This window comes from Chlamydotis macqueenii, chromosome 1 (genome assembly GCF_036417535.1).
Source record: "Chlamydotis macqueenii isolate bChlMac1 chromosome 1, bChlMac1.mat, whole genome shotgun sequence".
Classification (NCBI taxonomy): Eukaryota; Metazoa; Chordata; class Aves; order Otidiformes; family Otididae; genus Chlamydotis; species Chlamydotis macqueenii.
The window spans coordinates 132,658,916-132,671,918 of NC_141556.1; the positions used below are offsets into that span (position 1 = coordinate 132,658,916).

General features: G+C 37.1%; 1 protein-coding gene across 1 annotated transcript in view; it reads left to right on the plus strand.

Annotated features, from left to right (window-relative positions):
* Window positions 1–13,003, plus strand: part of ADGRG2 (adhesion G protein-coupled receptor G2) — a 49,927-nt gene that overhangs the window by 34,250 nt on the left and 2,674 nt on the right. Inside the window, exons 16-25 of the mRNA XM_086767474.1 lie at window positions 1,367–1,516; window positions 1,745–1,867; window positions 3,043–3,088; window positions 3,194–3,297; window positions 3,841–3,965; window positions 4,810–5,078; window positions 5,899–5,998; window positions 6,297–6,571; window positions 8,589–8,690; window positions 11,152–11,304. Of these exons, the coding sequence (XP_086623600.1) occupies window positions 1,367–1,516; window positions 1,745–1,867; window positions 3,043–3,088; window positions 3,194–3,297; window positions 3,841–3,965; window positions 4,810–5,078; window positions 5,899–5,998; window positions 6,297–6,571; window positions 8,589–8,690; window positions 11,152–11,304 (1,447 nt within the window). The remainder of the gene's footprint in view (window positions 1–1,366; window positions 1,517–1,744; window positions 1,868–3,042; window positions 3,089–3,193; window positions 3,298–3,840; window positions 3,966–4,809; window positions 5,079–5,898; window positions 5,999–6,296; window positions 6,572–8,588; window positions 8,691–11,151; window positions 11,305–13,003) is intronic.

Consider the following 13,003-nt stretch of genomic DNA (forward strand, 5'->3'; position numbering starts at 1 on the left):
TTCATGTAGTGTGAGACAGAAGTAGAACTGGAACTCTTCTGTGATACTGAAAATGATATGAAATGTTAACATTTGAGTTCTTATATATTTTCTTAGCAATATGTGGTGCATGAATGTTAGGTGATTAGGAGGTGGTAGTGCTGAAAAACAGATATTTGCTAAGTAATGATTTTCTGGAAATCTCATGGCATTGGCAATGAAATACAGAGAATGTCAAACAAATATCATCTAGTTAATTAGAGCAAAAGGAATGCTTTTGTGAAATTGATTTGGGATTTCTTTGGTTGCTGTCTAAACTGGTGATCTCCAAACTGAGGTGTGAGTACCCCAGGCCATGCACACAACAGTCCATTGGGGCGTGGTAAGAAAATATTTTTTATATAATTAATAAATAAAAAATACACTTCAAAAATTATAATGTTTAATCCATATCTCATATTTTTAAAATTTCTGGGTTTGTGTGTGTTTCATAACGTGCATAATGTATTAGTACAGTAGTACATACATGTAAGTTACAAATAGATAGATATATTTTGGGGTGCAGGCTCAAAAAAATTTTCAGGCAGCGCATGATCAAAATGTTTGGAGACCACTGGTCTAAACAGAAGAGTTAAACCGTATGGTTAGGGCACTGTGGAAAGCTCATACTGTTATTCCAATTACAACCATTCTTTGAATACACAGATAATTTCTTTCTTCAGTTCTGCTGTTGTTTCACATCTCTCAGCAAGTCTGAGATGATAATATTTGTAGATAAAATGACTAATGTGCAACAAGAAAATGTTAGAGATTTTGTACTAAACAAAGCTCTCTGTCCTATAAGTACAGAACAGAAAACTGGGTGAAAGTTCAGATCTTTTTTTTATAATGTTAGATCAGTACGCTTTTGAGATACCTGAGTTGTAGCTTATCTGGTTTATTTTTGTCATTTTTGCCATTTTTGCCAGATGATCGTGAAGTTAGGGTTTATGTTCTTAGGTTCTGCTTAACCTATTGTACTTAAAAACCTGTTGACAAATAAAGTCTATTTACAGTTTTTCTGAATTCTGACACATTTCATGTAGACTACAACTTTTTTGCCTTTGCAGGCTTCTGTGCTATGAAATATTAGTCTCCCTACACAGTTACATAGACTTACCTAGGTTGTTGCTATTCACGTTTTCCAAATCAGTATTATCCACCACAGCGATGTGTTCTGTCCCTGTAAGCAAATTCATTGGAGCTGGAGAAGAATGAGAGAGTAGCAGTGAGTTCCTGACAGTGATTACAGAGATACGCATTTCAAAGTTCTAAACTGAAAATAAGTCAGAGTTTAATTTTTCTTTAGTGACTGAAACGAAGCATAAATCTTGCATTTATTTTTCAGATCTCTCTAGGCATTAATGCAATGAGTGACTTAAATAATCTCGGATCAATTACACTTCCTTCGTCATTGCTGACAAATTTACCTCCTGAAGAGCTGGACTTGGCTTCTAGAATTATATTCAACTTTTTTAAGAAGACCACTGTATTCCAGGTAACTTTTCGATCTTCTGTTCATAAAGGTTTTAAACTCAAGACTAGAGCAAAATAAAATATGAATGGACTTTTTTTTTTCCCACAAAACACATTTCAAAACTTCCTGATTTAAGAAGTAATTGTTTTTGTCCAGTGCCCACTCCACATAATAACTGAGCTTGTGGATGCTATACTCTATTATTCTTTCCCTTAAGATTTCAAAATCTGATTATTTTTGTCATTCCAGGATCTCTCCTTGAAAAATGCATCTTTAATCAGCAATGTTATATCATCAAGTGTTTCTAACCTCACGATTAGCAACTTAAAGGCAAATGTTACTGTCACTTTACAGAATATCAAACCTAATCAGGTATGATTTACATTTTGGCAGACTTAAAGTACAATTTTGTTGCCCTTATTGGAGTTGTTGTAGAAGAAATACTGTACTAAGAATACAGATTGGTTGGTTCTGCTTTACTAGTGTGGACATTTTCTCTCCATCTTTAACCAGTCCATCTGGACTTTTGAAATCACTAATCTTTGCTTATTTGTCACTGGTATTAAGTTCTGTTCTCAAATGGTTTCAGGTAATTTTGCTTTATCACTTACCCATTCAGTTTTTATCTTTTCTACCTACCCTTCTGTTTTATTCTTCAAAGAATAAAAACTCTCAGATGAAAACCTGACAGTGGGGGTTGCTACGGAAATGCTGCAATCATGACATTTCTAGGTGCTACATGGCTAGAAAACAGTTGAAGTCTTTTTTCTTAAAGGGGATGTTGTTCCTTAAACTGGAACACAGGATTGTGTCATCTGGAAGTATGAGGGCTCATACACAGCGTCTCTTCTAAATGAGCATCAGGGATTAAAATCTTCTATCTCATATCTTAAAAGAGTTTAAAATACTAAAATAGTAAAAACTGAAAAATGTAGGGATTCCTAATGTACCTGAAGCATTTTTCTACACCTGGCTTAGTGCAGTCTTTCCTTGTATTGATATAATACTGAGTTTTGAGATACAACTGTAGAATTATTTGTATTCGTAGCAGTATAGCGTATTACTGCTACTATTTTTAGGATTTTCATGTGTGTGGGGGAAATCTCTATGTAAACCTTTAACATCATAGTAATATAAAGCGATCAAATGTTTGCAAATGAAAAAGTTTCTCCTTTTCTGTGTGGTCGTTTTCTTCATACTTAGAAAATCAGGAAGGATGAGAAATCCCAAGAATTTGGATAGTATGGGAAGGCACTGAAACAGCATTCGTAATGTTCTAGCAGGAACAGAATCTTAGTATAAGCATTAAAGCTAGCTCCTATATAGTGACTTCAAATTTGTTCAGCATATTTTCACATATTTTCAGCATATTGCAATATTAATCCATTATATGCACCTAAATTCATTTTGTGTTCATGTGAAACAGGTGTATTTGTTGTATACAGTATTTATTATTGCCTGCATTTTGTAGATAATTCATAAATTATTTGCTCATAAACTCAGTTTAATAAAACCTTTTTTTTTTTTTTTTTTAACCTCACAAACAGGATAATTCAACAGTTAGATGTGTTTTTTGGGACTTTAATAAAAATGGTAAGTAACTGATATCACCCAAGATATCATGCTGTTTTAGCAATGTTAACTCATGATAATATAAATAAAGACTTTTGTGAATAACAAAGCTGTTTTCTTTAATAGGTGGACGTGGAGGCTGGTCGTATGAAGGTTGCATAGTTAAAGAAAGTAGAGTACACGAAACAGTCTGTTCATGCAACCACCTCACAAGCTTTGCAGTTTTGATGGTAATTATTTAAAAAATTGTGCAATCTTATTCAAGAAAACATTTAAGCATGTGTTATCTTAAGCAAACAAGGATTCAGTAAATACATACCACCTATGAAATACTACTCAGTTTCTGTTCACTTCAGTGTTAGAACATATAGCTATAAAATTAGTCACGTGCTTAAGTTGCTTGTTGAATGGAGGTCCATGAGGTCCATTGTCCTTAAGTGCTTATTAAACTGCAGCTTTTACACTTAGGCAGTTGTTTATATTGCAGGAAATAAAAAAATAGGATAAATCAAATTTAAACCAGGTTTTTAATCTAATGAGATTTCAAAATTAGAATATCTCAAGTTGGAAGAGACCCATAAGGATCGAGTCCAACTCCCTGGTCCTCACAGGACTAGACTGGCTTTTCTGTTTCTCAATCAACCTTTTATAAGATTCATGATGAAAAGAACTGTTACCTTTTTTTTTTAATTGCAGAAGGAAAAGTGCATTTTTTTTTCCCTTTTCCATTTAATAAACATGCTATCTGAAATTAACTTATGTTTCTATTTTAGAACTTGTATGGAAACACTCCTTTGAATCCCACTCAAGAATTGGTACTGACTTTTATATCCTATATAGGCTGTGGCCTCTCTGCAATTTTTCTTTCTATTACTCTTGTGATCTACATAGCTTTTGAGTAAGTACCTGTTCAATTCAGCTCCTATTATTCTTCAATTATGATTGCTTGTAGTCTTCACTGCAAAGTCTTTTCCAGTAGTTATGGATTCTGTCTCCGTTAATAATGCACAAATTTGTCTAGTTTACCAGGAGGGTGTTGATTCAGTTTTCAGGGATGTTAATCTTGTGAACAAGTAAATTAATCATGAGGCTTTATGCAGTAAGAAGTAAAGAAGTAGCACTCTTAAATATTTTATAGCGGATTATCATATTAGACGTGTGAAGGCATGTGTTTAACACACAACATAGATAAAGCAGTGCAGAATGATAGCATTTTTAAACATATTTGTATTCTTTGTTGTTTGTTGGAATGTTTTCTTCCATTTGAGCCTTAACTGTTGAATCCTCCATACTATGTTTTGGAAATCTTCCTCGAAGTTATTGAGCACACGTTTGTTCTTTCATTATCACGTCATCAAAGACTTACTTGTCTCTATCAAGACTTTAGAAGCCCAGTCAAAAGCCTTATCTATCTGCAGGCATATTTCGGTTTTTGGAAGTACTGTAACAAGAAGTAGTGCAACATAAAATGTAAAAAAAAAAAGAATAATGGTAAAGTGTAAAATCTTAAGTTATTGGTTTGGATTTGTGCAACCTTATAAGAAATTATTCATACAGACCGTTAATTTGGAAATCCTTTGTAAATTACTCTCTCTATGTATAAATGCAATATATAAAGCATTATATGATTGAAAATATATAAATATTTTTTTCATGGCATTTGTACACTAAGGAGTACAAGAGAGGAAGTAGGCCAGGGATCCATGGACAATTGATGTCATCTCACTAATTTGCTTTTTTAGAAAAATCCGGAGAGACTACCCCTCCAAAATCCTTATTCAGCTGTGTGCTGCATTACTTCTGCTCAACTTAGTTTTCCTCCTTGACTCATGGATCGCGCTGTATGATACACGAGGCCTATGCATTGCAGTTGCAGTATTTCTTCACTATTTCCTCTTGGTTTCCTTCACCTGGATGGGCCTAGAAGCTTTCCACATGTATCTGGCCCTTGTGAAAGTCTTTAATACCTATGTACGGAAATACATTCTTAAATTTTGCATTGTTGGTTGGGGTATGTATTTTTTTTTCTTTTGGATACTAAATATATAAATCCTCTTAGGTATTTCAGTGAATGTGACACAGTTCAGAAAAGAAAATGAAGCAGTCATTAAATGTTATGATCTTGCAGTGACCAGGTATTAATTATCAGTAAACCTGATCCTATATATTCCACCTTTCTGAGGTAGAGAACTCTCCCTCTAACTGCAGAACTGAGGCTGCTGCAATGCAAATTGATAATAAATTTTCCTTTTACAAGTACAATAGAACCAATTTTGAATGTGCATACTTCCATTTCTATTTACCAGAAGACAGCATCAGTTCTGTTTCGAAAGTAAATGCAAGTAAGTATATATATTCAGTTTCTGGGATGGCACTGTTGCTAACAAAAAGCAGCAAAACAGATCTAACTGATAAACAATTAAGAGATTCTCGACCTGATTATCCTCTCTGGCCACTTGAGTAAACATGAGTGAAGGCACTATATTCAATAGAATTGTTTTCTTAAAACAGATGTAAGAAAGTAAGTCAGATATCCTTTATTTCATGTTTTTAATCAGCTTGATGAGTGATGGTATTTGTTGCCTTATCCAATCCGGGAAGGTTTGGAGCTACCTGTGGAGGAGAACTCCTGTTTCTTTGCAAGTTATGCTCCTGAGCAGTTTAAATGCCCCAGTTTTTAGATTCTTTCAGATAGCTAGTAGTCAACAGAATTCAAGAGACAAATGTCAGAGACAGGTTGTAGATTTGATTGAAACATATAATAATTTCAAGTCATCATAATACCGTCTTTGTCATGATTTTCACTTACATGTGTGCTCATAAACTTTCAGGGTTGCCAGCAGTAGTTGTGTCCATTGTGTTGGCAGTATCACCAGATAATTATGGACTTATAACCACTGGAAAGGTTTCACTAAACAGACCTGATGAATTGTAAGTTAAAGGGAGATGCTTTTTTGGGGAGAGGGAGGTCCTATGAAATTGATTTTCTTTAAAGTAAAGGTGGAGAAGGGGAGGAAGAAATGGGAGAACTTTGACATGGTATAGCTCTACAGTATGTCATGTGTTTTGTGGTTACTGCGTATATGAAATCTCTTACCCTTTGGCCAAAAAAGCACTTTTTACTAAAAAGGCAAAAATGGTTTGCATGTGCAACAAACTACACCTTTATCTCATGTTTATTTTACTTAATTTATGCTTCTGAAAATGATTGACATTTCTTGTGTTCTAGCTGCTGGATTAAAAGTAGAATTGTCTTCTATATTACTGCTGTGGGATACTTTTGCCTGATATTCCTGATCAATATCAGCATGTTCATTGTTGTGCTGATCCAGCTCTGTCGTATCAAAAAGAAAAAACAACTTGGCGCTCAAAGAAAAACTAGTATTCAAGACCTGAGGAGTGTTGCTGGCCTCACATTCCTGTTGGGAATTACTTGGGGATTTGCCTTCTTCACAGTAAATGAGGTATTTACTTACCTCTTTACAATTTTCAATACTTTGCAAGGTAAGTTTATTCTTCATGTGACAGCCCATCATGTACAATATAACAAACAAAACATTTGGAAATGGCATTTTCTTGATTCAGCAATAAAGACGTAATTTTGATACATGCTTTAATATGTAAAATAAATTAGAGATGATACCGCTTTACTGTAATCTTAGGTTACAGTTATGTTACAGTAATGTACAGGAAAGCTAGCTACTATTTTATATGTATATTTATAGATACAAATATACTATACATATCATATCCATATCTATAAATACTGTCATTTTAAAAATGTTTGCCGCACTGACTGTATTCCTCTAGTCAGCAGATCAGTTGTAAATACTCAGTTACTTTAAGTGTTCACATAATAATGCAATTAATATAATGAAACTATATAATTTCTTCACTTACCCCTAAGGCTTAAGGGTGAGGTGTGACATTGAACATAGGGCCATTGAGACAGGCAAAGCTGCAAGATCTAAATGTTAGTGGTCTAACTCTTAAGCATGACAGTTAGTACTTAAGAATATATAGGAAGTAGATATGAAGGCATGCAGCTTTGCAAAGGCCAGGATGCTACTGGACATATCCAAAAGCAGAGTTTCAGAGGCTAGAAAAGCTTTCATATAAATATGAAGTATTGTAGGTGCCTACAGACATCTAAGTATGTCTCAATCGCCCTGCTGAAGTTTGGATCCACATTTCGGCTTAAATGGCGCTTTAGATGACTGCTGGTTAGTTTCCCAGACAGATTAAAGCAATGGAAAAGGCAGTTCAGCGTATATATATACCGCCCCCTCCCCCCCCACCATTTGCTATGTCGATTTTTGAGTCCCTTACTCTTTGGAAACTTGAGGTGTAGAACCCACATCTTTGCAGGTCTTGCATGGGATTGCATTGAACTAACACAAGACTAGATTCTGCGTAGTCAGAGTAATCTGTTATGTGAGCCAAGTTCCCTTTTTACCCAGTTTTAAGTTAGGTGCTGAGCAAATTTGTAATTAGAAATAATAAAGGTGCATAAATTGTATTGACTTTAATTAAGCCAGTGTTTCAAAACTGTATTTCAAAATGGTATTGAATCATCTATGTAGAGCATCACTTCCTTACATTCAATAATTCATCCTAAAAGCCAAAGTTAAGAAAGATACTTAAGCAAAGAAAGTTGTGAGTAATCTGTTTTAGTGGAATTTTACATACTTAACTGGCCTTAAAAGCAGTGTAAGCATAACATACATGCAGAACATAGTTTTGTTTTCTTTCATGTTATTTTCTATTCATTGTAAACCTAGCATCTGTTCTCTGGGACACATTGCAGCTGGAAAACTGTGCAAAGACTAAGTGCCATTTTTCTTTAAAGGGGAATGATGGTGATAGACTTTTAAGCAGGAAAGTTAGGCCCCACCCTGTGTCAGCTGGAAGTGAATGAGAAGCAGACAATGAGTCTGCAATGTGGCACTGGCAATTGACGAGCCCCATCCCTTACAGAAAATATTTGGCTTTGAATTTGAGGTAAAGGAAGTACCATTTATTATTATTTTAGACAAGAGTTATTTTCCTTGTATGAATGCTTGAAATTTTATAGTGTTACTGGTTCTGTTACAGTTGATGGTAACAGGTTAGCTGCTAATAGAAGATAGGACAGTGTCACACCATGTGCTAACAGCTGCGTAGCCTGACAGTGTCGTATCATACCCTCTGTTTGACATTGCTTGATATTCTTTTCCAAAAGTGTTAAGTAAATTTCAGGATCCACAGAATTTTTCCCTTCTTATATTTGAAAAAAAGGAAACTTCATGGACTTTGTTAATCTGGTTATATTTGTTGTTCTTATGTTTGTGTGTATGATTCCTTTCATCTGTGTAAGGGAAAAGTACTCCCCAGTGTTCAGAGTTGTAAACTTTTTCACCAAAGAAAGGTGTCATAACTTTTGATTAGAAATTTAAGATAAATGAAATAAACTCAAAACATTGTTCATTAAGAAGTAGCAAAAGTCAATTTTGCAACATTCTCTAATGTTACTGCCTTGCAGGGTTCTTCATTTTTATCTTCTATTGTGTAACAAAGGAGAATGTCCGTAAACAGTGGAGAAGATCTCTCTGTTGTGGGAAATTCAGGCTGGCTGAAAATTCTGGTAAATATGAATATTTTTTAACTTCTGAATACTTTTATTGAGTGTTAATGTCATAGTATTTTCGTAATACTTTTTTTTTTAAAAAGTCAATAAATCATGTTGCTGCAGTTGCATGTCTAATGATCTCTTCCACTGCAGCATAAAGGTATGTTTTTGCAGAAGACTATTGATCATATTTTATGTTATTTTGTTACTCAGTAGTTGACTTCTGTTCTGGTTTTATTTATTGGGGGGGGGGGGGGGCGCGCTAGAAGTTGCTCCCCTTTGTTCAGTGGACTCGGCCAGGCCTAGGGCAGACCCACTGCTGGCCAAGGCCGAGCCAATTGGTAGCAGAACGTTTCCTGATAATGCCTCTGTGAAAACGTATTTAAGAAGGGAAAAACAGAAAAAAAAAAAAGGAGAAGATGTGAAGATACTGAGGGCAGAGAGGGGGCGGTGTGAGCCTTGTGGGCCTTGCAGGCCTCACCCTCTGGCCTCCCGCTGGGCAGCCGACTGGGCCCAAGTCAGCCCAGCCCGGCTGCAAGAAGTGGAGAGGAGAGGAGATGTCAAGAGAATGTGAGAGGCATCTGCCTGCCTGTTGTGAAGAATTTCCTGTAAGAGGAACAGCTGCAGATGCCAAGGTCAGTGAAGAAGGAGGGGGAGGAGTAATGTGGCTCCTGGCCAAGATTCCCCTGCAGCCTGTGTTGACGACCATGGTGGAGCAGGTTGTCCTCCTGCAGCCCATGGAGGTCCATGGAGGAGCAGAGATCCACCTGCAGCCCATGAAGGACCCCACACTGGGGAAGGTGGATGCCTGAAGGAGGCTGTGGCTTGTGGAGGGCCTGAACTGGGGCAGCTGGTTCCTGAGGGACTGCACTCCATGGAAAAATGACCCACACTGGAGCAGTTCACGAAGGACTGCAGCCCGTGGGAGGGACCCCATGATGGAGCAGGGGAGGAATATCAGGAGTTTTTCCCCGATGATGAAGCAGGAGTGTAAAACGACCTGTGATGAACTGACCGTAACCCCCATTCCCTCTTCCCCCCTGTGCTGCTCGGGGCGGGGTGGGTGGAAGGTAGTAGAGATAATGTTAAGCCCGGGAAGAGGGAGGGATGGGGTGGAGGCTATCTTGTTCTCTGTCTCATTATCCTGCTCTGATTTTAGTAATAATGTTATAGTTTATCTGTCCTCTTTGTCTAATTAAATGACAGAGATTGGCCAATTAAAAATTTGGTTTATTAAAGCAAGTGACCAGTAAGCAAAACAGCGCTGGGCGGCCGGGGAGTCTCCTGCTCCGCCAACGGCGCGTGCCGAGGTAGCAAACCGTCCCATTCTTACACAGTAAAACAATGAATATTTCGTTGACGCTTATACATATTCATTACCTAAACCCGCCCACTCTCACTTCGTATGTTAATTAGCTTATCAGTCCTTCGTGCTTGCGCAAATTCTCCCAGGAATTGTGGGCGAGGGTCTTCAGGGGTCTTTTGGGAGGAAGGCCGTAGGTCTTCTTCATGGTGTACTTTTCACCTTTGCCTGGAATGTGCTGATTCTACAAGTTGGCAGTGTCCTTATCAGTCTGAGCCGATTCATGTCCTTGTTAACCACCTGTTTTCCTTGAGCAAGGAGATTTATGGAATGGATGCCATCCTATTTTCGAATCCTTGCTCTTCTTAATCACTCCCTCGAGATAATGTGAGACTGTTTCTCACTCCTCATGAAAACAGACTTCCCCCTCCCACTAATTGCTTCTTCAAACTGTATGGCTAGAAAGTTACTGGTTTTATACCCTTGGTCTTCATGAGCCCCCCCTCCTTTCACAGTCCTGCATGCCGTGTTTACATAGCCAGGTGCCTGTGGCCGACCTTGCGTATTTCATGTAACTTTCTTGTGGCCAACCTTGTGTATTTCATATAACTTTCCATTGTTCTGACAAGGTTTGATGAACAAACAGTTCACAGTTTATTACAATAAGTGAATAATTTTCCCTAAGTCGAGTTTGTTTTGCCTGTAACAGTAACTTTAAGGATCTTTCCCTGTCCTTATCTCAAACCTTGAGCCTTTTTTTTCTTATATTATCTCTCCCTATTCTCTTGGAGGGTGGGGGGAGTGAGAGAGAGACTGCGTAGTCTGGTCCTGATCAGAGCTGAACTACAATAACTTCTCATAAAGCTTTACACTTTTTATACACTTTGAGGAATAACTGTGCTTTAGTTATTTTTCTAATCCGGTCTGCAGTTGTAAAACTATGAAAGTTGGCTGCTTGTATTAAAAAAGGGCCAAGAGAAAAACAAAGCAGATTTAAGTAATTGTAAATATCAAGAATCGTGAAATTCTTAGGAGAATATTATTCTGTCTAGAATACTGTGAGGAGAGTGGGTAAAGCCTTGTTGTTATTTTAATTCAGTTGCATTATTAACTGTATTTTTATATTTTGCTTGTGTCAGTTGTGCTATTTTCTGTAACATGTATCTATTGTAGACTGGAGTAGAACTGCTACTAATGGTTTAAAGAAGCAGACTGTAAATCAAGGTGTATCCAGTTCTTCCAATTCCTTACAATCAAACAGTAACTCCACTAACTCTACAACACTGCTAATGAATAATGATTATTCAGTGCATGCGAATGGAAATGGTATGTATAATGCAAAATAGTATTTCTCAAGCTATTTTTTCTTGTCTTAAAACAGAAGTGCTGTGCTCTTTCATGCTAATACAAAGTGAACTGCTGACAAAATATGCGTAAGTATAGGGTCAGCATATTTCAGGATGATATCACGATAATAATACCAATAAATCACAAATAATACTACACATCTGGTTTAGGGGACTATAGACAAAGTTTTAAAATATCCATTTCTCCTGCTCAGTGGGAACTCTCGATTTATATATCAAATAGTAGGTAATATTCATTATTAGAGCAGTTACTTACCAGGAGCTGCTCTTAACACAGGTTTTGTCATCTGACTATCTGACGATAAACTTAAAGCATGTTTTAAAACAGTTGATATTTTAAACCTTATTAAAAATGCCATCTCTCATTCCAAAGAAAATTTTGCCAATGAGACATTGATGCAACTGATATACTGACATCTGCTTGAATCGTTAGGATAACTGCTGGAAGGTCTACCTAAAGTGAAGGATTAGTTTCCAGAGGAAGTGTCTGGGTAGACCAGTACTAAGCCTGCATGCTTGAGGGCCCTGGCCCAAGCAGAATAGAGAAGAGTAGTCTAGCCCAGTCACTGAAGCAGCAGAATCCTTTCTGCAGGAGGCATTATGTGCAGGGGAGGGATGTCATGAAATACTTCTCCCTCTGGTGACCCTAACAAGAAATAGAATCATAGAATAGTTTGGGTTGGAAAGGACCTTTAAAGGTCATCTAGTCCAACCCCCTTGCAAGGAGCAGGGACATCTCCAACCGGATTGGGTTGCTCAGAGCCCCATCCAACCTGGCCTTGAATGTTTCCAGTTGAAGAGCAGCTAGTTGAAATAGCTGAAGAGCATCCTGTAATGTGGCCCTTCCCCTTCTGGAAGGGTTCAGAAGCTTGAGGCAGTGAGAGAGTGAAAGGGGAGAACAGAGCCAAAGCAGGATTCTGCCTCAGGATAGGTGAGGTATATGATGGACTGAATCCAGGCATACTAGAGAGGATCAGATTTTGATCCCTCTATTAGAGTCCTGTAATAGGTGTTTTTCCTCCTCCCAAAAGCATAAACTGCAAGCAGTTTCTACCTTCACTGTTGTGTCTTTTCAGTAGATTTACTGAAACCTACCAAATAATGATGTTTGCATATGAAGTGTTGTAAATATTAACACAAATAGCAAACTTGGATGTTTTATGTTTTTTATTAACGCTGTTTCTGGTATAAATGATAAATGACAGATCTGCATCTGTGTTTGTGAACTAATTTCTCAGTGTTTAACAAAATGATCCCCTCTCAAAAGAAGTACTCGTTCTGGTTTTGGTTTTGCCTTTGTGGTATTCCTTATAATTTACTTCTACTGCTATGATGCATATGATATCAGGAGCCTGGCAGATCTTTTAAACTTGACTGCTTTGCCAAAAAAAAAAAAAAAAAAAAAATCTCCAACCAAAAGCATTTGCACAAATACAGAAAAGAAAAAAATCCTAATTCTTATCAAAATTATCTAGAATGTGGTGCACAGAAGTAGGAGACTCTATTCAGTGAATGGAGTATTTGTGGAGCATTTCATTAATAGGCTGCAATCACTACAGGTGTTCATTGTGGATTCCCCTCAATGTGTAAGATTCTCAGTCTAAATACAGCTTAGACCCATGGGTGAACCTATGCCATATTCTGATTGTCCTCCAGAA